At 43.4% G+C, this 27,878-nt stretch overlaps 1 protein-coding gene across 4 annotated transcripts; it reads right to left on the bottom strand.

Annotated features, from left to right (window-relative positions):
• On the bottom strand, positions 1–26,951 carry LOC136587575 (keratin, type I cytoskeletal 13-like). Of its 4 annotated transcripts, XM_066586250.1 has the most exons (9): positions 26,568–26,951; positions 14,514–14,596; positions 12,306–12,462; positions 10,231–10,395; positions 8,298–8,432; positions 5,949–6,169; positions 5,579–5,643; positions 3,720–3,799; positions 3,519–3,585 (listed from the first exon to the last, which is right to left on the bottom strand). In XM_066586250.1, exons 1-8 carry the CDS (start codon positions 26,922–26,924, stop codon positions 3,750–3,752), a joined length of 1,233 nt encoding a protein of 410 aa, XP_066442347.1. In that variant the 5' UTR covers positions 26,925–26,951; the 3' UTR covers positions 3,519–3,585; positions 3,720–3,749. The 4 variants fall into 4 exon arrangements, with proteins under 4 accessions (XP_066442344.1, XP_066442346.1, XP_066442347.1 ...); XM_066586247.1 differs by lacking the exon at positions 3,720–3,799 and having other exon boundaries at positions 1–3,585; XM_066586249.1 differs by lacking the exon at positions 3,720–3,799 and having other exon boundaries at positions 1–3,564.
• Positions 26,952–27,878: the final 927 nt, after the last annotated feature.

Raw genomic sequence — 27,878 nt, 5'->3', positions numbered from 1 at the left:
TCCATTAATAATAACCTTTATTTGTATAGCGCCAACATATTCCGCAGCGCTTACATAGACAGGGGGAATACAGAGAGACAAAAGTACAAACATTACAGAACCACGGTTACATAGTAATCAGTTGGTGGAAACAATAGGGGTGAGGGTCCTGCTCCAACGAGCTTACATACTACAGGTAATGGGGTGATACAGAAGGTAAAGGGCTGGAGATGTGCACGGTATGGCGAGGTGGAGAGTGAGCGATGCTATACACATAGACAATGGTCAGACATTTAGCCGTGTGACGGCAGAAGCAGTATGACTGCAGGGAGCAGTTGATGGTGGCTAGCAGGGATTGCAGTCAGTAGGTTAGCGAGCATGTTATCAGGTGGGGTACAGAGGGGTTTGGTTTAGGAGATATGGTATGCCTCCCTGAAGAGGTGCGTTTTTAGAGCACGCCTGAAGTTTTGTGTGTCAGTGATTGCCCGGATAGTTTGGGGGTAGCGCAAGTATAGGTGCTGCTCTGGAGAAGTCTGGAGGCAGGAGTGAGAGGTTCGAATTAAAGGGGCAATCAGTCTGATTTCGTTAACAGAGCGAAGAGCGGGCCAGGTGATGGATTGAGATGAGGGAAGCAATGTAGAGCGGCGCGGCGCTGTGGAGGGCTTTATGGATGAAGGTAGTGAGTTTACATTGAATTCTGTATTAATAAAGGATATGCTATTTTTTACGGTGCTGAGATCTACTTTTCTACTTCAGTCTTAAAATGCTCCAGATTTATCACAGCGGCTCTGCTGAATGATAAATATGTCAAATGTTAAGACTGTTTAGTTTAGACCACCTTTTAGTCAGCTAACTTTAAGCTCGCCTTTTGGTGCAATTTAGACCACACCCTCTTTTCTGTCGCACACAGAAAAAAAAGTGTCCAAAAGTGTCTAAAACATAGAATATGTGGTGCAATGTTTGACAATTTCCTGGCCTAATTTACACCATAAAATTGTCAAAATATCAATAGTAAATAAGCCCCATTGATGTATAATCACCTGAACCTCCATGTTGCCTTACCAAGCCTGGTGGTCCCCTGGCAACCTGGCCCTACTGTAACCAGGCCCAAAATACCACTGCCTTACAAGGAGACTGTGCACAGAACCTCTCCACTTATGGGTTCGCTTGCCGTCGGACATGCGCAGTACAGTTTTTTTTTTTTTTTTTTAAATCTCCTACTTTCCCGTGGTTCCACGGTACGTCTGAACTGTCAGCTGCGGGTGTGCCATGGATTGGACGGCTTCCATTGACTTCAACGGAAGCCGTCCGTTCGCGAACCACACAAATATGGAGCATGCTGTGATTTGTTTTCCGGATCTAATCTGCATGCTTTATTCCATTTGCAGGGATTTTGTACCTGGACACTACAGATATGGCTTCTGCTGCATGGCAAAACACATTGAAATTCCACACAGGGATTTTGCCAATTCCGCTATGTGATAATAAACAGTATTAATAAATGTGCCCCATTATATACAGAGAAGTCCAGTTGTCACGCTGGCAGTGTAGCGTGGTACATAGCTCTGTAGTGGCACAGAGTGACATGGCTGTTGTAGCCATGGTTGACACCACCCTTTATCTCCATGAGTGCCCTGGACTTGCCCCTTGCACCATAACAAACCGTTTAAAGGAGGACCAAGCCAAGAAAACCATCAGACCCTCCCGTAACCAAGATGAAGGGCCATGTTGGATTTTGCATTAACCCTATAAATATTTTTGCAAGGAAAATTATTGTATATTGCTTACTGTGAACAGATTTCATGCTGAGTCCTCAACACCAAAACTCTTGGCTTCTACTGATAAAATGGTCCTACTTTATGCTATAAAGAAGATTAGTGAAGTTCTTGTCTAAAAGGAAGTGATACTAATTTCTATATGTCTGTCCCCAGATTAGACCCTGATCTGAGTCCATGGATTTGATGTGGCAACACAAGTAAACTCAATTATGTCTGACCTTTTTGGGTCTTTTTGACTTCAGGGACTTTAAGCTACGTTCTATCTATCTATTTACTTCTATGGAACTAGGTGACAACCAATAAAGCTGGTCTAAATGTTTGCCTCTAGTTTGTCTCACTGATTTAATGCATGGCTGGTGAGCCACATAAAATGAGGCGGCAGGTCAGATTCAGGCCACGGGCCTTGTGTTTCACATATATGAGATAGAGAGAAGTGACTGACCCAGGTAAGTAACACAAACTCACTTATATACTAAGCTAGCTGCATAACGAATAAATGAAAACATCTACGGAGCGGCCCTTTAATAGACATATTACACCCTGCGTTCCCTCAGATCTTGTATCTTGACTTTATTTATTTGACTAGTGCCATACGTCTTCCAGTATTCATAACCCTGAATGGAAGCAACTTACCAAAAACAATAGTAAAAAAGTCAATATGTACAAAAAAACTCTACAAAGATTTACATATTACGAATTTTACACATAATACATCGGCGTTAAATCTTCACAATCTTTTTTTGGTTTCTTTGTTCATTCATAGATATTACATTCCATGGTCATTTTTGGCAGTCATCTGCACTTATCTGATTTGGATAAGGGGCTGTCAGCAGGGGAATTTAGACTCCCCGTGTCTCATAACCATGGCCTCTAAATACAATTGGTTAATACATTTCACTTCAGCGCACTATGAATTAAGATTGGTAAGTAATATGCCACAGGATATGCCAACGAATGTTTGCTAGGTGCAGGTCCCACCTCTAGAACCTGCACCTATCTCCTATTCTGGTCCCACTGGGAGGACAAAAATAGCCAAGCGCCTTGTACTATTCTGTTTCTGTAACTCTCATAGAAGTCAGTGGGAGTTTTGCAAACAGTATAGCTCAGCGAACTGTTTTTTTCAGCCCAGTCACCTCATATTAATTGGTGTTCCCATGTTTGGCCAAGATAGGAACATCCCTTTAATATGTGCGAGCGTTAGGCCCAAAAATGAAATGGGTATATGGTTCCACTTGTGTCATGCAACATTATTAAAGGGATTCTGTCACCAAGTTCAAGAGGTTTGACTTGGAGTTGAGCTTTGAGTCATGAAGGTGGGCCATGCCAGCTTTTTCCCTTGTGTATAGGGAGGGAGCTGTCACTCTGCTTGTCGCATGGCCTTCCTCCGTGACTCAAAATTCAGCTCTGAGTCAAACTTTATAAGCCTGGTAGCAGAATCCCTTTTGTCTGTCCACATATCTCATGATTTAGGATTAGTTTAAAGGGCTTATTAAGATGGAAGCACCTGTCCACATTCCACAGTAGGGGACATGAGCATCAACGAATGGATGCCATAAAATACTAGGTGGCCAACTGCAATTATCACCACCACAGTAGGGTTGAAGGAGTCTCATTCTATTATAATTGCCTGTAAAGATAAATATGAGAGTAGAATATTACATCAATAAATTAATTTATTAACCCTTTGGAGCAAAAACTTATTAAAGATGCTACTTTGACTGGAGAAATAGTGAACGACCACCACGGTTTGGGTATCCACTTGATGGGTGTGGAACTGGTGGGTTTTTGGTGGTGATGGACATTGACTCTGAAATCAAAAACATAAACACTGAAAACGTCAATGATGCAACTGTTTCCTGGTCTGGTCATAGTATTATAAGACTATACATTAAAGAGAGATAGATAGATTGATATCTTCAGTTACAATCATACAATGAATAGGACATAACAAAAAAAAATCACCTTGCAGGGTGTCTAAGAGATGGTAAGCCTTCAAGTGACCTTAAGTAATGCATCCAACACTCCTTTTTCGTGATGATATGCTTAAAATCAATGGGGGAATGGAAATTTATGAGTACTGACTACTAGAAATGAAGCGCAGGACTCATTCACACCAATTTATAGACCCCTATTCATATGTCCTTCTGATATGCAAGTAGAAATGCTCAGATTTTTTTTACCCATAAACAGAGCCACCATTGTCAATACAGCACTACTAGGGCCACTTTCTTCCTTGTATCGAGATCGGGTCTGGTGTGATGTCACTGCGTCATCTCTGGATCATGTGGTGGGCCTGCAGGCACACACATATTTAATTCGGCCCTGGATTTTAAGGGTTAAAGGGGTTGTCCCGCGAAAGCAAGTGGGGGTATACACTTCTGTATGGCCATATTAATGCACTTTGTAATGTACATCGTGCATTAATTATGAGCCATACAGAAGTTATTCACTTACCTGTTCCGTTGCTAGCGTCCTCGTCTCCATGGTGCCGTCTAATTTCAGTGTCTAATTGCCCAATTAGACGCGCTTGCGCAGTCCGGTCTTCTCCCTGGTGAATGGGGCTGCTCGTGCCGGAGAGCTGGTCCTCGTAGCTCCGCCCCGTCACGTGTGCCGATTCCAGCCAATCAGGAGGCTGGAATCGGCAATGGACCGCACAGAGCCCACGGTGCACCATGGGAGAAGACCCGCGGTGCATCGTGGGTGAAGATGCCGGCGGCCATCTTGCTAAGGTAAGGAAGAAGTCGCCGCAGCGTGGGGATTCGGGTAAGTACTAAACGGTTTGTTTTTTTTAACACATGCATTGGGTTTCTCTCGCGCCGAACGGGGGGCCTATTGAATAAAAAAAAAAACCGTTTCGGCGCGGGACAACCCCTTTAAACATATCCCTGCTGTTGTTTAGCTGAAGGACTGATTGTCAGCCCAGTCATGTCAATAACCTTATTAGAGCTGTTTAGCCAATGGGCTTCAGGGAGGATTGATGGTCCAATCAGTCAATCTGCAACTTTCTTATCATATATAAACCAGCTCCTCCTTACTGAGGGCGCTAGTTATACTCCTAGTATTCTGGTCTTGTCAGGACTTTCTACATACCTGTCTAATTGTCTGTCTTGTACTCTCTGCATTCCTGTTAGTGATCTATGTCCAGTCTTTCAATAGTCCCCGTTCTCGTTTCCCGGTTCCTCTCTGACTTTGGACCATGTTTCATACAACAAGCAGAGTCGTCCTTTTCGGGACGGATGTTCTGCTTCGAGTTGGGTCCAGATAAGGAGTTTAAAGGTGTTCCTTCAGGTCTGTACCCTTGTCTTTTGTATGGTCCTGCATCTAGCTACTATTAGTCTCCAGTATACACCCCTGTCCAGATAGCTCTGGACTCTAGTTTCATATAGACATGTTTGAGATTGCAGTTTAGATTAATTCAAGTGAACGAGTCAGAACTGCAAAACCATTACCATCAATAAGATGATAGCTGCAATCATATATTATGAACAGGTCATTGAGAAGACCCTAACAAAAGACAAGATGTGCTGAAGAAATCTCAATAGAAGACATGATGTTCTGAAGAAACCTTAACAGAAAACAGGACATTCTGAGGAAATGTAGGGAAAAAAAAGAACATTCTGGAGAGACCATAAGTAGAGGTTCTCCAAGACATTCTGTCTTCTAACAGAAGGCACAATACTCTGGAGAAGCCATAACAAAGGATATGCCTTAGCAAACAGAAGACAATACATTCTAGAGAAACCCTGAAATACTATATAGGGCATTCTGGAGAAACTAACAGAAGACATGGTGTTCTGGAGAAACCCTATCAGAGTACCTACTTTGTCTGTTATCTGTCATATCATGATCGTGCTCATCATGTTGCTCATGGATCACATCTTCTATCCTACAAAGAAAAGAAAGAGCAGCAATGGTAAAGTTTAAAGAAAATGTATAAACCATAATGTACAAATACAACAAGAGCAACCAAAATAGCTTGCACCATTTTTTTAAAAAGGCGTTCCTATAACTCTGGATCTAGCCATGATGTGGTCCAGTCAATGACCGACCAGTGAATTGCTCACATAACACAACAGGGTCCACGGTTTGTATAATGCAAACATTACTGCTAGGATAAAGATCCATATGACTTTTTTTCAAAGTTAATATCCTTGATGTAAACACAAAATTCAACTTTTACCGTCTTCCTACCTGTTCTCCTCTTCATCCATCAGCAGCGCATACGTCCGTATTTCCATTTCAAGAAGGTCTTTCAGGTAACATAATAACCTGCCGTCACATGCCAGCCTATCCGATTCATCTTTCAGCTTAGACAACTCCTTTTCTTTCTTAATCACCATTTCCTGGATATTCTGCAGTTGACCTTCATAACCAGATATAGTCTCATCCAGAGCTGCCTCCTGAGCAGAGTTCTACAGTGAAAACAAAAAGAAATCGCGATAAAGAGTGGGATCTGGTCAAGATGATTTTTTCTTCAACTTTTTGAACATTGTATATGCTTTTGGACCTTACATTACATCAAAATGTTTAAGCATGATTGACATATTTTGTGAATTACATGATAACCCCTAGAAGTTACATTATTATAGGGAAAATGGAATGAAACCTCCACAGTGCCACCTATTGGAAGGCAGCATTCCTTCAAGCCACTGATATGAAGGATGCACTCATTTAATAATAATACAACGCTCTGCACTGGGGATGGTCACAGATGAAACAGCGGCCTGGACTGGGCCGAACTGGAAAGGGGAAAAATGAAAGGAAGGGGCAAAGAATAAGAAAAAAAATAAGGGGAGAAGGGGGGACTTTAATAATGCAAGGCCACTAAGCCGTGTCTCAAAGGCCTCACTATTATAAACCTGTCATTGTGGAAAGGAAGGACATAGTCTACCCACGGGGTCCCAATTCTCAGATGCTTATTGAGTCAATCAACAACAAGGGATGTTAGCTCCTCATTAATCAACTACCAATTCAACCGTCGCTCTACCTCAGAAAAGTCTAAGGAGGCTTTTTGCCACGATTGGGTGATAAACTGTTTGGTGGCAAAAAGAAGAAAGGAGATCAATTGCCGAGAGTGTGGAGAAATATTGACAATTTGCTTTTTTAAAAAGCTTCCTATGGGTTTTCCTGTATATTAGTTACACCAAATTACTGAATAACTGCAAAGCCGGTTTACACAAAGTTCAATTTCTATTCCTACAATGTTGATTCAGACGTAGTCGAAAACTTCTAAGAAGCAGATGCCAATTCCTCCATATTAGAAGGAACATATCCTTCCCAGCTCGAAGTGCCACAATCACAATAAATCCCTGGATCAACATCTCATCTAGTGTCCCTAACTTGCAATATTATATCTCTTATATCCAGACCTCTCTTGAACTTGTTCAATGAAAGAACCATCACATCATCTTGTGGAAATGGGTCCCACAGTCTCACTGCACTTACAGTAAAGAATGCCCATCTATAATGGTGAGGATGAAACCTTCTTTCCTCTAGATGTGGAGGATGCCCACTTGCCATGGTAAAAAGTCATATGCATATAAAGGTCCTTATTTGTATAGTCAAAATGTTAACATCCTGATCCTTGATGATAACATTTCCTGATCATTTGCTTCTCCCTCATCAATGTCCACATCCTACTTGGTAGTAATAAAGGATATCCTTAAAGTTCAACCAGGAAACCATGGTGCCCATTTCTAAACTTGGAAAGTTTAAACCCCCTTCAGCTGCAAATGAGTTCAGAGCATCAAATACTCATGATCAACTCTGTGCCATGTGTCTTTAGCTCCCTTCCTTGATCTTCCATTAATATGCATTGAGTTTTTACCCCTGGCCTATTAGTTGCTGGGCCTTATAGGCTTCTCTGGTAACTATGCTCAAGTTATGGACATCCTAACCAACCTCTAGCTCTGGTATGTACTTTACCAGAGGATTAAAGTAGTGCAAAATATTTAATGCAGACTAAACAACCTTTTACCGTTGCAGCAGATCTTATTTTATGTAACAGCAGCAAATGTGAATCCACTGTGCCTGGGGCAGCATCTTAGGTTCCCCACTTTTCACCCCATCACTGTGATCTGGCTTTCACTACGGGGACCCCCAGACCAGTACCCTCAGTTAAGAGGTAATTGATGTACTTGGTTAGGTTTGCTACAATGTGGTACAAGAGAATGTAGATAGGGACCTAGACATAAAACAGAGCCAGTGGAACACTTTCACAACACAGATCAGGCCAAGGATTAGGGCAGGCAGCAGACAATGAAAGAGTAGACAAATAATGAGCCATGGTCAGGATTATGGAGGTTTGGAAAGCTGGGTGACTCAGGCATGGATCAAGTACCAGGAGATCAAACAGAGATACACTTGCACCTTTACAAAGCTGCCATAACAGTTTGTTATTTAGGTTGAGGTATCAAGATGTGTCATCATTGCAACTTATCACAGTACACTGAAAAAACGGTCACACGATAAATTTGGCTGTCCTACTGCACTATAAAACGTGTTTGAGCTGTGCTTTCACTGTTTTAGTAGACATCTTACCAAGCTTAGGAGAACTTCACGCTCAATTTCCAGCTCTTGAGCTGTCTTTCTCAACATGGACAACTGTCTTTTGTGGCTCGCAAGAGACTCAGGATCCAAAGTTGTCTGAATATTCTGATGGAAAAATTCCCGAGTCTTCAAGTGGAACAAAAAACAGAAATATGGTAAATTTATTAGATGTACAGACATCGTAGAGAGAAAGATGATTGTTTCTGAAGATTGTGGATGCCTAAAGCCCTGCATGAGGCACTACACAATCAGGCTCCTGATCAACATTCTTTATCTTAGGAACTTTCATATTAGGACTGATTTAGTGATTTTTTTTCAAATGGAGAGGTAAACCTCAGAGGAAAACTACATAAACATGAGAAGAACATACCAAAATGATGCAGATGCCAATGCACGTTAGCCAATTTCTATACCTACATAGTAAATTATTTGGTTAAACACTTAAAAGCTCATGGATCCTGTATCCTCCAGTATGTTACAGAATAAAATATAGTATATTATAATGTTGAGTTGGGGAGTGAAGGACAAAACACAATGGTAATATAACCAAGTGGACATAGACCTACAATATCCAGAGTTTCTGATGAGACAGGAAGATGGTTTCAGACTATGCAAGGCTTCTATTAAAAACCTATGAAGAACATAGCAAAGAGAGAGATTGCATATAGGTAATAATGAATAATAATAGTCCATTTTTATATTATCCTCAGGGATGTCTTCAACAAGAAAACTTTGAAAGGTTCACATCAGTGTCAGATGTTCTGTTTGGAATCTCCATATTTCCTCTTCAAGCAGCACTATTTTGGCTTATTAATGCTGCCAAACTGCTGGGCGGAAATCGAACCGACCCTATTATAGTCAATGGGGGTCAATTTGGCGCCGTTCAGTTCCATCATAAAATGGAACCATTTGGCCAAGGGGTGCTATTTTCCTGCTCCCCGAATAGAGCAGGAAAACGGAACTCCCTGGTGCTGATGTAAACGAGCCCTTAAAGAGTTTGACTTCTTTAGACAGGCCCCATACACTGATGTAAGTATAGAGGATGCGGTTGCACCCGGGCCCAGGAACCATAGGGGGCCCATAAGGCCTCTCTTCTTCATATAGGGAGCCCAGTAATATGAATAAAGCATTATAGTTGGGGGCCCTGTTACAGATTTTGCATTGGGGCCCAGAAGCTTCAAGTTACGCTCTGCGTATATACATTAGAGGGGGCAAGTGATGACTATCTGATCACACATTTTTCAGCTGCTGAGACAGTTAGCAATCGACAACTGTGGAGGAACTTATCAGCAAGTATTCAGTTTCCCTACAGCACCTCCACAGGGAAAAGAGAGCATTACATAGTTCCATTTAAATACAATGAAGTCGTGTAAAGTATAGACATTCTGGGCCCACCAAAGTGCAGGTTGCTTTTTGAAAACACTCTCCGACTGAGGCCAGTCTCACACAACCGGATTTGTATTGCAGATACCGTGTTCGCCACCTGTGCCGATGATCGGCAGTAAAACGCGGGTATTGAAAGGTGTGCATTTCTGATGTTTCCTTCACACTCACGGATATGAATTGTGCATTCCACAAGCGGAAGAAAAATCTAAGCATGCTCTATTTTGCCGTAAAATCCATGTAGACAGCCTCCATTGATGTCACACCACCGCTTAGCTAACAAACAAACACAAAAACCTGTACTGCACATGACCACCTACAAGCCTCCACAGTACAGTTAAGGGAGGTACGCAGAGTCACCGGCCGGGCTCACAGCCGGAATCCACTGCGGGTGACCCGTTCGTGTGAGCCTGCCAGAGTAGATGAGGATGTTGGAGAGAGAACCCCCTCTATTTACTCAGAATTCCTTAAAGAAGTGTACAAAAGTGGGGTTTCTGGACCCTAGAACCGCTTAGCATCAGTGTGGATTGATTTTTCTTACCTTTTGGTCAAACCAAGCCTCAGAAACTTTCTGATGATGATCTGCTATTTTGTTATACTGTTGTCTCAATTTCTCCAGGCTGTTAATGAGTTGTGTTGCCTTTGGTGTGTCATTCTCAACATTAACCTGACACCGCAACTTTTGCTGAAGAAGATATTCTTGCTCCTAAAGGTGCAATAAAAGAAAGAGTTGAGGAATACAAATCACTGTCTCACTTGCTATAGTAAAGCAAAAGCAAAACATTGAGAAAAGGGAACTTTGAGGCCATTTTAAACCACTTGCAAAGTTTGAGACAAAGGACAGTAATCAGTGGCACTACAGAAGTGAGGGAGCACCATGGTAAAGATAAAACTTGACCCCTCATCATGGTGCCAGATTTAGCATCCAAGTCAGAGGAAACTGGTATTTGTTCCCCCCTCCATGACTTGTTCATGTTCCCCATCCCCTTGTTTGCTAACACTACAATCCTTCTTTAGAGAAATGTTCTGGACAAGTTCTCGGCACCTCATGGCAAAGTAGTTGGGACCAAACATGGTCTGAGCCCCCTCTTTCCAAAGCCACTCACAGTCACAGGGGCTCTTATGTACACTCTTGACTGTAATAATTTAAAAATTTGTATATTTCACTCCACTATTGTGTATATACAGTAAGTGATCATTGAAATGTTTTTCAATATGCTCTTTTTGAGCTACTCTTGAGTTAAAGGAGCAACCCAATCTTAACAAGAACATCCGATAAACACCATAAACTAATCTATGGTGCACCTAGGACAAGGAATGGGGAATCCAGGCTTGTACTTCTTATATATACCTGGTTCCCTTGCTATCACCCCTGGAAATTAGAACTCCATCTGTGAGTGTGACTCTTTTCTTCCATCAGTGCGTGCGCCCTCCCATAGGGAACTGTATGTATGTACGTGCACACTGACTGAAGAGAAGAGTCATGCTCATAGACCAAGCCCAGATTTGGCAGCAAGGGAATGAGGAGCTAGGTAAGTATAAGCAGTAGACCCCCAGACTCTACGTTCACTGTCCTATGAAACACCATCTTACTGTAACTTGGTTTATGGTGCTTATCAGATGTGACAGGTTCCCTTTAAGTATTTATGGTTTTTCTACAAGATATGCCAAAAGATGCCTGATACGTATGGGTCCCACCTCTGGCATGCTCACCTGTGGGGAAAATGTGGGCCTGGTAACCGATGTTCTATTCCACACCACCATATGCTTCATTGACTTCAATAGAAAGGTGGTGACAATTGTGCATGGCCCTCTCCATTGAAGTTTATTGGCCCAACAGTAATAGCCGAACAAGTAACCAAGTCAACCAGCCCTCACTATATTTCCAGTGTGTGGGTGGCGTAGGGTTGGAACCCACAGCAATCAGGTCATTAATTCTGAAAGGGGTGTTCCAATTGTAAACTATTCATGGCCTATTGTTAGGATAAGTCATCAAGAGTAGACTGGCAGGAGTCCATTGCCCAGGACCTCTGGTAATTAGTGGATCTCATTACAATGGATGAGAACTTTGTCCAGTTTACAACCCCTTTAAGATGGGAATACCATTTTACATTTTTTCCTATGTGGGTAGGGTAACAACCTCTAATAGTGGCCAATGCAGTGTCCATAAGAGATGTCACTCCATAGATCTTGAATGACATACTATTAAGGCTACGTTTACATATGTCAGATTTGTGGCGCATTTTCTGCAGTGGAAAAAATCTGCACCATGTGGTATGGATTTTGGTATGGATCATGGGGTGAAATTTGCTGTGGATTGTCACAAAAATCCACAACAAATAGTATGGCTTTGCGTATTTTTTCCGCTACAAAATAGTTTCAGCAAATCAGCCATGCTTGAATGTATCCGTTATGTATTCTTCTGAAGATTCAGATTCTTTGCACTGTTCCTTCTCTCTTCTTTCCCGTGTTTAGTGGTACAGTAGTTGTGGCATTCGTTTTCTGAACCAGAAGGCTTAGGATGAATAGAACTATAGTCAACATACTCGTAAGTACAGAATTGTGGGAGGTGAAAGTTGACCATAGTGTGTTAACATGCAGTGTAGCTTACAGTACCTCTTCATGGTCTTTCTTAAGGTTCTCCAGCTCAGTACTTAAGACCTGCACCTCTGCTTCCAGACAACGCTTCTGCATGTCCAGATCACTATTGGATGTCTTTAGTTTTTTCATATCAGCCTCTATAGTGAGACGTGTGGCCAATTCGGCATCATGCCTGATGATTTAATAGAAAATAAACTGAAATTAAAACACTAGTACCGGTAAATATTATTTTTACTGTGGTCACTGAATACAGAAAGAAAAAAGAAATTGATAAAAAAAATGTTGTATCGTTCTGTGTATACAGCTCCTATGCAAAACTGTGTTTCTACAAAAACATCACTCCTATAGTTGCGCCCCAGTTTTGGAGTAGGCTTCTACATTACAGGTCTGGCCTGAAGTGTATCTTTAGAGTGGATCTAGACTGGGATCTGTGTTTTGTGGAGATCTGAGCTAGGGTTTTTTTTTATTTAGGAGGGGTCTGACCTGGGGTTTTTATTTGTGTGATTTGGGGTCTGTCTTTAGGGAGGGTCTTGTTTTGGGTTTGTAGGGGTGCCTGGCCTTGGGTATTCATTTAGCAGGGATCTAGGCTGGGGTCTGTATTCAGGGGGGATATGGAGTGGTTTGTATTTAGCGGGGATCTGAGCTGAGATCTTTATTTATGGGGATGTGAGCTGGGGTTTGTATTCAGTGGGATCTTGCTTAGGGATCTTTATTTAGAGTAGGTCTGACCTGAGGTCTTTACTTGGCGGTGATTTGACCTGGGATCTGTATTTAGGAGGGTCTGGCCTGGGATCTCTATTTAGCAAAGGGTGTGGTCTGGGGTCTATAGTTAGCAGAGAATGTGGTCTGGGGTCTATATTTAGCAGAGGGTGTGGTCTGGGTTCTATATTTAGCAGATTGTGTGGTCTGGGGTCTATATTTGGGGGGTTTGGGATCTATAGTCTTCTGTAGTTTTCCCCACAGATTGCATTCTGCAAATAACGCTCTGAAGGGTGAGTTCACACATAACGGTGACAGAGTGGCTGCAAGGTGGGTAAATACGGTGCTGATGTGGTTTTACAACAAATTGGCCCGTTGTTCAAATTGGTTGGTAATGTCTGCAGTTAAGTGAGTAAAGGTATCATTTACCTGCAAAACCACGCAGCTAGTAATATCAGTTCGAAAACGGTACTGTTTAATGGTAATCTGCTAGCTCCTATGAGCCCCATAAACTAAAGTTGTTGGCTCAAGGAGACTGAAACTTCGAATCTGGTGAGTGTAAGTCTTCTTGGTGTTCTCCCACTGTCCGCTGTCAAAGCCGCCATTGCATGCATCATGTAGACTACTTTGAGAGCGGACCGTGGAGAATGCCAGCGGAGTATATATAAGATATTGCCGGATTCAGCGTATCAGCTTCTGTTATGTCATAACCTTTGGTATATTAATCTCATAGTAGCTGATAGATTACCTTTAAAACTGCATGACAGCGCAGTTTTTGGCAGCATTACAGCCGCTACATGTGAATTCTCCCTTCACAGGACATATGCCATAAAGCCCTCTTCTGGGATCCTCACCTATTGTGAGAGTGGGTCTACCTCCTTGTCTGCTGCATTTTTCCATATACTTCAATGGAGATGTGGCTGCACATAAGCACAGTCACCTTTCCATTGAAGTGTATGGAGAATGCTGCAGCTGGGAATTGGCGAAGGAGAGGTCAACTACAGTACTGTACAGTGGGCCCCCAGAATGAATTTTACTTGTGGGCCATAGTCACTCCAGTCTGATACTAGATGGATGTATATGTATTCTAACCTCTTCTTCGAAATTAATGGGAGTTGCATTGTCTTGTTCTTGGTATAGGTGGGGTAATGTTTATGTAGGAGAATCTTAGGACTTGTCTGATTGATTTGATTAATGTTAATCATCAATACAGGATTGCATACTGAGCAGGCACAATGACCCCTCTGCCCCATAAGAAAACACCATTATGATAGATTACACACAGTAGGTGGGCGACCTGTTATATATTTTGCACTGGGGCTTAGCAGCTTCAGGTTACTCCTCCACGTGAACAATAGCAATAATTAAAAAGAAGAAAAAATAATTAATCAAAAACAACAGTAACAAAGAGAAGCATTGATTATCTCCAAGTCTGGTCATGCAGAGCGCGGACCGCATAGCGCACAGCCAGAGATGTAATCGATGCCCTTGAGAAAAAGCTAGAAGAAGACAATGAACACTCACTTGGCTCTGAAGCCATCTGCTGCTAGTTTGGTGTTCTCGATGTTCAGGTAGAGCTCAGAGTTCGTCAGCTTCATGCTGTTTATCTTGAAGAAACAATAAAGGTTTCATAAATTAAAGAACATACATTTTATGAACTTATTATCACAGCTGAAACAGTCCCAATAAGGGACCTCAAAGACTTTAACCCAACTCCAGTTGGCACCAATAGAACAATTTTGAACTTGTCTTCCCACACTCAATTTGAGTTGACACTTTGCTTGGCTGCAATAACCACAACTGCCGGGTACCCTTTGCCAGGCCACCAACAACAGTAGGCATGTAAAGGTCTCATACACATAAAAGAAAAGTTGGCTGAACCCAACAATTTCAGCAAGACCAGCCAACTTTGTTATGTATATGGGAGCTTCTGAACGTTCCTCCGAGGTTGGTAAAAGACAGATCAGCCATGATGAATTTTTTTTTCGCCTGAAGGCTGGAAGGAATAGCTGTCAGCAAATTAAGATGTATGGACACCTTAACACCTTCCCGATGTGCGCCATACATGCTCAATGCTCATCAGATCTTATTGTAAGGACACAAAGGGGATTGATTGTCTTTGGCAGCTGATTCCCATCTACAAGGGAGATTGGAGATAACTGCAGTGTCAGCTATTAAAAATTTAGATGCCACTTTCATTTCTGACAGCAGCATTTAAATGGCCTGTCATTAGATCAGTTTGTCCGTTATGGGGTTGTAGGCTGCCTTTCTGTTACCAGGTCAGCCTGGGGCCTTGTAAAGGCCCTCAGACCTATCATGGGCTTCCGACTATTAAGCCATGCCTGTGGCAGGGTTTAATAGATTGCCAGTACATATACAATATACTGAAAATGTTCAGTATGTTCTACATGTAATCAGATGATCGCCAGTTCAAGTCCCCTATCATAACTGAAGAAAAAAGCAAGTTAAAATGAGATTAGTAATCTTTTTTAAATTTACTAGTAAATGTATTAAAATATTACATCATTTATCCCACACTTCAGAAATACAAATATCGAATGCTAGAATTGGGTTTTTTTGGTCATCCCCTCTCCAAGAAATACATTGAATAAAAAGTTACATGTACCCCATGCTTGCTGCTAACCTAACACTTTTTGCGGGGTATTTCTTGACCTCAGTGGCAGACATGGGGTGTAAAAAGTGGCGCTCTGTGAGGCTTTGTAATATTCCTGGCATGCGGCTGTCTCACACAGAAGGCGCTCAACAAGCTGCTCCTGGAACTGCAGGAAGGCGAGCGTTCCCGGGGCTTCTTGTAAATTACGTATTACAGGTAGCGATCTGAATAACACCGGACTCACGCGGCCATATGTGGAATCCATATGCGGAGGCCCGCAGTGGATCCCAGCTGTGAACCCGGCCATGGCCCTGAGTACGGCCGCGTAATTTACTGTGCATAACTGCGTACTCACACAGGCGGTCATGCGCAGTACACCTTTTTTGTTCATATTTTCTGCGCCGTTGCTTAGCGCTGACGCGGGTATCCACAGTCCATATACAATGTAGTTGCGAATGGGCCACCAGTCACTACTCTGGGCTTTTGGCTACCTTTTGGTACCCGGGCGCAAGGAGATTTACATTTTTTGTGCCCTATCCAACTCCTGCGCATGTATCCGGCACTTTGCCAATGGGCGTATGCGCAGAAACCAAGAAAGTTTTGTGGAGGAGGATTGTGTCAGGGTACAAATGCATAGGCCTCCGGTAAGAAGCTTCAACTCCCCTTACCGATCACATCGGAGAGGGAAGATTAAACTTCAACTGATTTTTAACTTTTACGTGATCTCCATTATCCTTTGGATAACGGGCGATCACGTGACCGGGGACTGCTCACCGCGATCCTTGGTCACTGCTCTAGGCTCACGGCTACCTTTAGTAGCCAGGAGAAGGGAGATTTTAAATTTCCCGGGCCCTCCCAAGCTTCTGCTCTTGCAACTGCCATTTTGGTGATGGATGCATGTGCTGAAGCTGAGGAAAGGTCTTAAGATCTTGATTAAGATCAAGTTGGGGGATATCACCAGAGGCCTTAGGTAAGTAATTTCACCTCCCCTCATGGATCAGATCAGTGACAGGAGGTGAAGCTTTAACTTTTTTTTACTTTCACATGATCGCCAATATCCATAGGATAATGGCGATCACATGACCAGGGACTGTGTACCTCAGCTCCGTGACAAATTTCCAGGCTCTTGGCTAAGTTGGTAGCAGGGAGATTTTAAGTTACCCTGGCAATCCATGCCTTTTGTGAATGCATCCGACATTTTGGCGACAGGAGCGTGCGCAGAAGCTGGGTATAAATCTGAGGAGCCTTAGATACACAATTTCATCTACCCTCACGGACATGATCTGTGAGGCGAGATGAAATTTAAACTGTTGAAACTTTTTTTTTAACTCATACTAGCCGGGAGCAGGGTGATCTTTAATTTCCCGGGCCTCCCGGCCTTCTGCACATGCACGTGATGTTTCACATTCTATTAGCAGCTCCATTGCAGCTATCTCCTTCCACAACATTTAATAAGTTCCTGCACTTTAAGTTTCAGAGCGCTTCTGCTCCATTGGCCGATTGCAGCTTCTTTAGGCATAGTGCTATATGTTGCTGTCTTCAGTTTCTGGAAGGAGCCAAAAACAGCCGATGGAGCAGAAGCACTCCGAGGTGAAAGTGCAGGTACTCTTAAAGGTTTTTATTAAGCGTGGAGATTGGAGATAAGCGAGCGTATTGCTAAGGGCAAATACTTGAGCGAGTATTGCCTTTTGCGAGTACCTGCCCGCTCATCTCAAAAGATTTGGGTGCCGGCGGGGGTGAGTTGCGGGAGTGAGCACAGGGGAGAGAGTTTCCCCCCCCCCCCCATTACTCCCCGCTCTCACCCGCCGCTCCCCGCCCCCCCGCCGGCACCCAAATCTTTTGAGACGAGCGGGCAGGTACTCGCAAAAGGCAAATACTCGCTCGAGTATTTGCCCTTAGCGAGTACGCTCGCTCATCTCTAGTGGAGATTCATGAATAGATCACTTGCTCCTACTGTACATATTGACTAAGTAGCATGTAGATGACATGTGACTACTGTATTATAGCATTGGCGTGGCGTAGGTATGAACATTGTGCAAGCAACAGTAGTACTATTATATATAGCAACTAACCAGACGATGAGAAGATAAAAGCAAGCATTAGCAATGTTTGTCTTGCTTACCTCTTTATATTTTACCCTACTGCATTAGTATGATTACAATCGTTTCTGGCCATAGAGCTCAGGACTATGGATGTGGCAGGAACAAGCCATTGTTCTCCGGCCAGACACCATGCATGAATAGGCATAGTAAGAGGGTTTATCAGTTTCAAGCCGATGAAAATAATTTTTGAGCTTGAAAAGATGGCTTGTTCTCTGTTTACTCTCCGATTTGAATGCCTTTTAGTCTACATGAAGATTACTGTACATTATGTGCTGCTGACATTTAGTGTGTATTGTTTGGCAGCAATGATACAGTCACGGTGTTACAGCAGTGCTGGGATCGCTGCTCGGTTGACGGAGTCCGACGCGGGCTTTAGACATGGTTCTGCACCTTCTAGCTTAGTGGGTGTGACGCAATGTGCTCACATCTGTGGATGATTAGCTGGATATTTAGCTGGGATGGATAGGGAGCTAAGGTGCTGTAAATTGCCAATTGCTCACTGTCTGAACTGGCAGTTAGTGGCTCCCGTGGACAGCGTGGTGTCCACGGTTTCTTACTCCGGACAGCTCTGTGTGCTGCGGCATATACTACTAAAGCTAAGTGCTGTGCTCATTTTGTTTTGTCCTTTATCAGTTTGGCCAAGTAGGGTTACTTAAGTCCCAGGAACGAGTGCAAGCCTGCATCTATCAACGCAATCAGTCTGCTGCGTCTGGCAGGGCCCTCTTCCTTTTTCGTAACGTATTTAGGGAAAGACTTCCCATTTATTATTTGTTGGTTTGTTTTGGCCGCCCCACTGTGAACAATTATTGTGCCAGTGATTGTTCAGCAGGTCCTTTGCAGACATAACAGAATTTACAGCCATACTTACTCTACTCGGTGGGATATTGTTTACCTTTGTTAAGATGAATCCCATTAAGGTGTTATCTAATCAGCTAAAGGCGCTGGCATTGGAGGTTGTAGAGATTAAGCAGCAGCAACCTGTCTTGGAGGTTTATATTAAGGAGCCGAAAATCGATCTTACAGATTGTTTTTCTGGAGATAGGTTAAAAAATGTTTTGTTTCAAAGAGTCCTACAAACTTTATTTCAGCCTACGCCCTCTATCCTTGGGTGACAAGCTTGAGAGGGTGAGAATCAATATTTCCAGGTTGCAGGGTCCCCCCCAGGCATGGGCATTTTCCTTGCTCCCCTCTTCTGAATCTTTGCGCTTTGTGGATCGGTTCTTTGAGGCCTTAGGGTTAATTAATGATGACCCTGATAGGGTCTCACTGGCAGAGGGGAGACTCAGAAGCTTACGTCAGGCGGATTTTCCTATTGAGGAGTTCTGCGCTGAATTTCGCCACTGGTCGACGGAGACTAATTGGAATGACCCTGCATTGCAGAGTCAGTTTTATTGTGGCATAGCGGATAGGATTAAGGACCTTTTGGTGGCGTATCCCGTGCCTCAAATCCTTGATGCAGCAATGTCTTTAGCCATTAGGGTAGGAAGACAGATCAAGGGAAGACACAAGGAGCTTTTTTATATTCCTGCTTCCCTGTCTATGGATGGGGAGGAACCCATGCAACTGGGTTCATTGGTTGGCAATGCCCGCAGGTGGGAGAGGGCTCAAAGCAAAGGGTGCTGTTTCCTCTGCAACTAGACAGAACAGTTCCTGCAAAAGTGTCCTCGCCGTAACTCTCAGCTAGGAAGACTAGGTAGTCTGGAGGTTAGAGGGGAGACCTCTCTTGGTCCAAAGATTGCTTGGATGTCATCCCCTAGGTTGGTGCTTTCTGCTGTGATATTCGCTGAGGGTGGTATTGATCCAATCACGATCTTCTTAGATTGTGGAGCAGGCATCAATCTTATCCATCAAAAGACAGTTAAGCAGTGTGGGTTAGAGGTAAAACCTCTGGATTCCCCCATCCCCATCTCTGCTATTGATGCCTCTCCGTTGTACCAAACCTTTCTTTAAAAATTGGATTATTTCACACCAAAGTCATCACTTTGTATGTAATGGAATCCCTTCTAGCGCAAATCGTCTTGGGTTTGCCCTGGTTGCGGTTGCATAATCCCGTGGTAGATTGAGAGAAGGGAGACATTGTTAAGTGGAGCCCCTACTGTAATGATTGTTATATTTCGGTAGAAGTGTCTCCTGTGCAAACCGTGATACCTGATGATTGGTCTGTGTCTGCTGAGGTGTTTTCACAAGAGGGGGCGTTACAAGGGATGTTTGGCGGTGGCTTCGGTTTTAGTATAACCGGACTCGTCCAGACCATGTGTAGTGGAGGTGGATGTCTCAGAGGTGGGGATAGGTGCGGTGCTATCCCATGGTAGTAGTACATTGCAAGATCTTCAGCCTTGTGCTTTTTTCACGCAAGTCTTTGCCGGCCGAGTACATTGGTAACAGAACTGTTGGCGATTAAGTGGGCGTTGGAGGAGTGGCAACACTAGTTGGAAGGAGCTCAGCATAAGGTGATGGTTTTTATGGATCACAAAAACTTAATCTACCTAGAGTCAGCCAAGAGACTTAACCCGAGACGGGCGCAGTGGTCATTGTTTAGTTTGTGTTTTGACTTTCTTGTTACATGTCGACTAGGCAGTAAAAACATTAAGGCTGATGCTGTTTCAGGGAGTTTCGTTCCCGTAATTTCAGATGAACCTCCCACGCCCATTCTTTCGGAGGGGTTGGAGGAGCAGGTCTGTAATGCGCAGGACTTGTCACTGGCATGGTTGCTGGCGGGAAAGCGGTTTGTTTCTGTCCATTTGAGGCTACATGTACTGCCTGAAGTGCACAATCCTGGTTTGGCTGGGCACCCGGGAATCAATAATACCCAGAAGCTACTCACAAGAAGATTTTGGTGGCCATCTTTGCGATGGGATGTTTTCAATTTTGTTTCATCCTGTGAGGTTTGTGCCAAGACTAGAATTCTCCTGCTGGGAGATTGAGGCCTTTGCTTGAATTTGTTCTAAACAATAGACCGCTGGATTTTATGGTAATGTTGGCTAAAATTTTTAAGCTGGTGATGGATAACAGATGTTCAGAGAGGTCTAATTTCTTGGTGGGGGACTTGGTTTTATTGTCTACTAGGAACGTAAAAATCAAACAGCGGTCATTCAGGTGGAGTTCACGATGCTTCAGTCCACTCAAAATCATGGAGAGAATTGGTTCAGTGTCTTTTCGTTTAGAGATTCCTAGTTCTATGAGAATCCATAATGTGTTTCATAAATCTCTGAAAAAATTTGTGGACTCTGGCAATGGCTCTTCCCTGTCGGCCCTGGTTGTGGTGGATAGGGATGTTCATTTTGAGGTAGGTCGCATAGTGGACTCCCACCTAGTTAGGCGATCTCTCCAGTATTTGGTGCATTGGTGTGGCTATGGTACTGAGGAAAGGACATGAGTACTCCATGCGGACCGATTAGTGAAAAATGTTCACAGGCGGAATCCTAAGCGACCTGGTCTTGGGGCCCCTTCTGGAAGGAGAGGTATCGTTGCAGCAGTGCTGGGATTGCTGCTGGGTTGACTGAGTCCGGTGCAGGTTTTGGACATAGTTCTGCACCTTCTAGCTTAGTAGGTGTGACACAATTTGCTCACATCTGTGGATGATTAGCTGGATACTTAGCTGGGATGGATAGGAAGCTAAGGTGCTGTAAATTGCCAGTTGCTCACTGTCTGAGCTGGCAATTAGTGGCTCCCGTGGACAGCGTGGTGTCCACTGTTCCTTACTCTGGACGGCTCTGTGTGCTGCAGCTTATTCTACTAAAGCTAAGTGCTGTGTTTTATTTTGTTTTGTCCTTTATCAGTTTGGCCAAGTAGGGTTACTTAGGTCCCAGGAATGAGTGCAGGCCCGCATCTATTGACGCGATCAGTCTGCCGAGTCTGGCAGGGCCCTCTCCCTTGTTCGTTACGTATTTAGGGAAAGACTTCCCATTTATTATTTGTTGGTTTGTTGTGGTCGCCGCACTGTGAGCAATTATTGTGCACGTCTGCAGGTGATTGTCCAGCATGTCCTTTGCAGATGTAACAGAATTTACACGTAACACACAGAAAGGCTTTGCCCACATTCTCAACCCCTTTTGTTCCAATGTATCAATGTACCTAAAGTAAAATAAAACTCTGCAAATATTCTTCATTAAAAATCTCCTATCAGTTCATGTCTGCAGTTCTATGTGTCTCTATGGTAACAGACTGCAAACAAACACTGTGTAGTCTGATCTTGTATTCAAACTCATTCAGTCTGCCAACATACATTTGGTGTGGTTACAAGAAGTAGGGGTCGGCTGGATTGTTATAAAGCAAGAGTAGTCAGATTTTGCTGACTATGTTTGTAGTCTTTTGCTATAAGTTTGCATAGGAGCTGTAGACAAAAAAACAATAAGAGCTATTTCACCTAGTGAGTTCCAGGTGTGTTCTTTTTTTCACTGAATTGTGCTTGCATTGCGTACGCAGATGCGCACAAAAATAAAGCAGATCCTATTTTGTTGCGTGTTAGAGGAATGTGCACACAAAAAAAGAAAGGAAAATGAACCCATTGAAATCAGTTCTATTCTCTGCGTATTGCACGCGCAAATTTTGTGCTCGCAAATATACCCATGTTAAGCCGCCCTAATACACGTTGCTCCATATCCCATCTCTGGACAGTAGGATTTGCAGTATCCGAGGAGTATGCCTTCAGCCAAGGAGACTGCGGGGTAGAGATATTAACCTTGTCACGGGGCTCTACCATCTTCTCCCTAAGGGTAGCTTGGGACCCGACCTCTATACTGCTGGGGGAGATCACAGGGACAGTAACTGAGGTTACCTGTAATCCAACTTGTCACTCGTAACGCCAACGTTCTATCCTATTCCCTAGGCTCTCTCACTAGGGCACACTATCTCTCACACCGACTTCACTTCACTCTCTTGGTACCACAATTGCTCTCTTTCATCTCCCCCTCATATATCACATGACCATACTTTGTACCACACTAGACAAAACAATATATTTTCCAGACAGGACCCAGGCATTAACCCTTTCATGACTGCAGCCATACAATACACATAAAACAGATGCACTCTACAAACAAGACAGTGACACGAGACAGACATAGAACATTTTCGAGGGACCCCATTAACTTGGCCACTACAGATTGAGCACTTACAACTGTAAAAGAAAAAAGGTGATGGAATTCTCATGTACGTTCATCTAGTCTATCAAGGGGTATTCCTATTGTATGATGTTATGGTATATTACTAAGGTATGCCATTCTATTAAAGGGATTGTCTCATGTAGACAACTGCAGGACTCTACTATGGGCATATTACCATCATAGAGGGAGATCCACCACTTGGAATTCCCCTTTACGAACCAGAACGGAGAGTGGCTTCCTTTTTGGTGGACTCAAGCTTTCCTTGTATTGCAAATATGGTCATTCACCTGAATGGCTGCCACACGGGTTGCATGGCTAAAGATTGTAGTGTAGCCTTGCAATCTCACCATCTGATACAAGTCAATGCAGTTACATTGTAAGTCTCAAGTTGCTGTAACCACAATCTGTAGATCACGAAAATTCCAACCTGTCTGGATGTGTGGGTGGCAGTCACAGCAACTAGTGAGTCGCAATGGACTGCACTGAGTACTAAGAGATCGTGAGATAGCAGGGCTAGACTGCAATTTTCGGCCGTGCAATCTGTGTCAGGCCCAAGTCACCATGCAGTACTTGTTTAAGGCTAGCCATTAGTGAAAATCAGGTCGGTTTCACGTGGCTGAGAATTGTGCGTGAGATTTGTGCATTGCAAGACGCACAAGTCTTGTACGAATATGTCATACACATTGGGTCATACATATAAAAAAAACCAAGGCATGTCCTATCTTTGGGGCCTCGCATCATCCATTGTTTACATTGGGGCCGGCAAAGCATTGCACCGCATGCGAGGTGAACGCAAAAGCAATGCGAGGTTTCCCAATGGAGAAGCCACGCCGGAGGATAGTTACTTTTCCAACGTGATATGAGACGTTTTTGGTACTCCAGCCCAATATTGCACTTGCCTGTGTGAAATTCATCTCAGGCTGTTTTTCCAGCGATTTCCTTGCAATTTTGATGCACGTCTGATACTTTTTTGCATTAAAAACGCAAACTTGCATCAGATTTTCCCACATTTTTTGTGCATATTGAAAAGATCACAAGTGTTTAGAATAGTAAAATGCTACAAAAATGCATCGCACTCACATTCAAATCACATGGCTTTTTCACACTCCCATAGGAAATAATAGGCAATTCTTGAAAAAGGACAAAACAGGACATGCTGCAATTTTTCGATCTTGGACTATCAACCTGACAAAGAAATCACTCATCCGTATAAACTCATTGCATTCAATGGGGCCTTTTCTCTCGCCTGACTCCTCACATATCCAACGGTGCTTGACCCCTGCTGCTCTACACTTCCTGCTGTAGCAGCGATGACATCTCTGACAACAGGGGCATATGACTGCTACTGCCAGTCATCGGCTTAGTTCATGGGGATTGGCTGCAGTGGTCACATGTCCCATTGTTGGGATATCATTGCTGCTGTAGCAGGAGGTATAGCGCAGCGAGGGACCAAACACTGCCAGAACAGAAGCAGTGGGGAATCGGGAGAGGTGAGTATGCCTTTTTTATGTTTATACAATAGGCTAAGCAGATTCCAAAAAATGCTTGGATAATCCCTTTATGTTCTCTGCAACCTGTCAGTAACTGTAAATACAGGCAAGCACTTCAGCATAGTGTTATTTCTGTAGCTCCCAATTGAAGTGCATGTGGCACGCTGTGCTACGCTGTTGCTATAGCTCTCATTCACTTCAATAAGGGGCCAGTTTTGGGGTTGTGGTCAGAGGCGTAACTTGAAGTTTTTGGGCCCCAATGCAAAATCTGTAATAGGGCCCCAACTATAATGGTTTATTCATAGTACTGGGCTCCCTACATGGAGAAGAGAGGCCTTATGGGCCCCCTAAGGCTCCTGAACCCGGGTGCAACCACATCCCCTGCATTCCCTATAGTTACGTCCCTGGTTGTGGTAGTCAAACCCCCCTGCTCACCGATCAGTAAATGATGACATCTCCTTGTGATATACCATCATTTCTTATTATGGGAATCTCACTATATGTCTTGTGCCGGTTCATATAGGGAAAGCGGAAGGGGCCCAATGGAGCTGTCCCCCTCTCCCTGAGGCCATAGCAGTCACAGTGGCTTTCTCTTAATAGGCATGTCCTAGTTCAGTGCTAAACCACAAAACTTCAAAACAGCTGCCCTTCTATTGTTCTGCACTTCACACCTAGAAGTAACACAATGGTGTCCCTCATTAGTGGGTAAGCCTGTGTTGTACATAGTAAGACACTATCATAAAGTTATTGTTGTTGTTTAATAAACCCAGGACATTAAATCTCTTTGATCTCTGATGTTGGGAACATTTTATGTCTCCAGCAAATAAACATTATTTTTTCCTCCTCCGTGCTTTCCACGGGGACGAGAATTCCCATAAGGGCCATTTTCACAGTTTAAATCTATGCAACAAGTTGAGCACTTAGCAAATATTTTGCTTGAATGCTTTTGTTCTGATTTTATGTCTTTTTTTCTGCTCATATAGATAGCAGCTTTCGAAATTTTGCTGGTAGCCCTTTGGAAATAGACTGTGGCTGCTGTTAGATATGTGGCCCAACCGCTTGGCTCTAAGAGTCCATGCACTTGGCAAACTCTGGCAGCATACAAAGTTCATATGATGAATGACCACTGGCACTGCAGTATGTTGCGCCCATGAGCACAATATTTTCTGTTTTAAGCAGTGCTTCTATAGAGAATACCTCCACAACAAGGAATGTAATACAGCCTATCCACTCCCATGTCTCTAAGCAGGGCTAGCTTTAGGGCCGCACTATGTATCACTAGTAAAACGCATGCCACTGGCCCAGGGGGCTTGGACATCCAAAGTTTGCATCCCTGAACACACATTTTGAACTTAATGGGAATCTATCAAGGTATATGAGCACTATAAACTAAAGTTATGGCCTCATAGGACAGGGGTCGCTAATTCTGGGGCGGTGATTCTCATAGTCACCTGCCTCCCCGCTTCCTCGCTGACCGCCCACAAAGCCACCAGTTGGTGCAATGAGTGAACTTCTACATTTCATTGCATGCATCTGCACACACTGTCCATAACGAGAGGACAGTATGTGAGCGTACACGTAATGAAGGGAAGGAGTCCACTCAATGCACGGACTTTGTGAGTGGACAGCGAGGAATAGGGAAGTAGGTAGATATAAAAATCAAACCCCCAGACTTTGCAGCAACTCTACTACAAGTCCATAACTTTAGTTTATGGGGCTCAAAGGATATGACAGGTTCACATTAAGGCTATAGAAAGCTACTGAAAAGTCTTATATAGGCAACTCAACCTTCTGGCAATGTTATCTGGGCACCTTACAACAATGTTATTTGAGCATTGTATGACTGTACTATGTGGTAAACCACAAGAGGGGCAATAGACAGTACCACATAGGGTACAACACAACCTAAAGCTAGACCAGCTCATAAGCCTTCACTCCCACCTGTAATTCCAGCCTGGTTCTGGGTAAACAGTCTTTGGACCTTTTAGCACAGGGGTTGGTAATGACTGCCATCTTACATCCACTACTTTACGGCATTTAATGCAATAAAACTTGTCAGTCCTGCTGTATATAGTACCCTATTGACTTAAGTCAGAAGATGAAACTGTAGTCCAAGATGCTATTATGGCCCACCATGCAGCATCAGGTCATTAATTAATGGAAGAGACATCACTTTTTGAAGGCAACCCAATATTCAAGCCAACAGATACATGAGGAACTAAGGAACATTATTTGAGAGAGAAGATGGAGAACCTGTATTATCTCACCTGACTTTCAAGTTCAGTAATAGTCTTCTGATGGTGACTGTAGTCTCGGCCTACCACCCGTTTCTCAGCCACCTGTTGGATCTGTTGTTCAAGCCTACGGTTCGACTCTTCCAACTTCTTCACATTTTCAAGATACGCAGCCAGACGACTATTCAAATTTATCAAGACGTCCTTCTGGTTTGGACTGTAGACTTTTCCACTGGCCATGGTGACCTCATCGCTCAGCCTGCGACCGTTATCTTGTAACTTGCTTCTTCTCAACCCCTGAGCATACATTTGGCTTAAAAACATAGAGTAAGACACAGGATTAGAAGATCCGGCACATGTTCTGAGCGCAGACCTGCTACCGTAGGGCATGATGTCTATGTAACGTGTGATTATACAGCTCCCATAGTAACGAGAAATAAGGAAGTCTTGTGGCTCAACTTTAACTGCATGTTATTGGCTCACCTACTGAACCGTGTCTACCGGCTCAAATTTCACTCACCTTGGGCTCAGAATAATCTCTTCCCTGCTATTTATTTTACTTAATTTAACTTAAGGGATCGGCAGGTCTGCGGTACGAGATTACTTACAGATCAGCTTTACTTTGGCCTGGCTAAAAATTCTTGACCGGTTTGTGAGGAATTCCTGGAATGCCAGTAGTTGGAGAGATAGTATATAGAGGACTTCATATGCCCAGATGCAAGGGGTTAAACCGAGAAGCATAGGGAGTCTTCCCTCGGGACAAGTCATGTTGACTCTGGACCAGGACTTGTAGAGAATAATGGAGTCTATTCTTGTGTTCTGAGGAGCAGGATTGTCTTCCTCCTGTGGTATGACGACGGCCTTAAAATACCTTTAAGCTGTGAGAACTAACAGGACACTTTTTTCTTCCTCTAAACGGGGCAGGAATGACTGGGAAGCCGTCCAAGGTCGTTCCTGCTTTTCTAGAGTACATAGATAATTATTTACGAAGAATAGTCATTTCTATTCCGATCCGAGATTTACTTTCTCCACCTTTTGTAGACGTTGAAAGAGCATAATCATGTAATAATAGACACCGGTGGAAATAATACTTAGAAACACCAGGATAGTGTTAGATTCTGATGATTATGCAGAAATAAGTGGTGCAGCATGGGCAATACAGTGAAAAAAGGGCAGGGGTGCTTTGCATGCCGTGCATGCGCAGGAAGTACAGTATTATATGCTGAAATGCGCTCAAATCTACCTCATTCATGGTGCAAATGCATTGCACTGAAGCATGCGCAGTTGAGCATACGGTTGTATGAAGAAGCCCTCAATCTGCAGACAATAGAGTATAACAGAGAA

The sequence above is a fragment of the Eleutherodactylus coqui genome, chromosome 13 (genome assembly GCF_035609145.1).
Source record: "Eleutherodactylus coqui strain aEleCoq1 chromosome 13, aEleCoq1.hap1, whole genome shotgun sequence".
NCBI lineage: Eukaryota > Metazoa > Chordata > Amphibia > Anura > Eleutherodactylidae > Eleutherodactylus > Eleutherodactylus coqui.
This window is presented reverse-complemented; position numbering and strand designations above follow the sequence as displayed.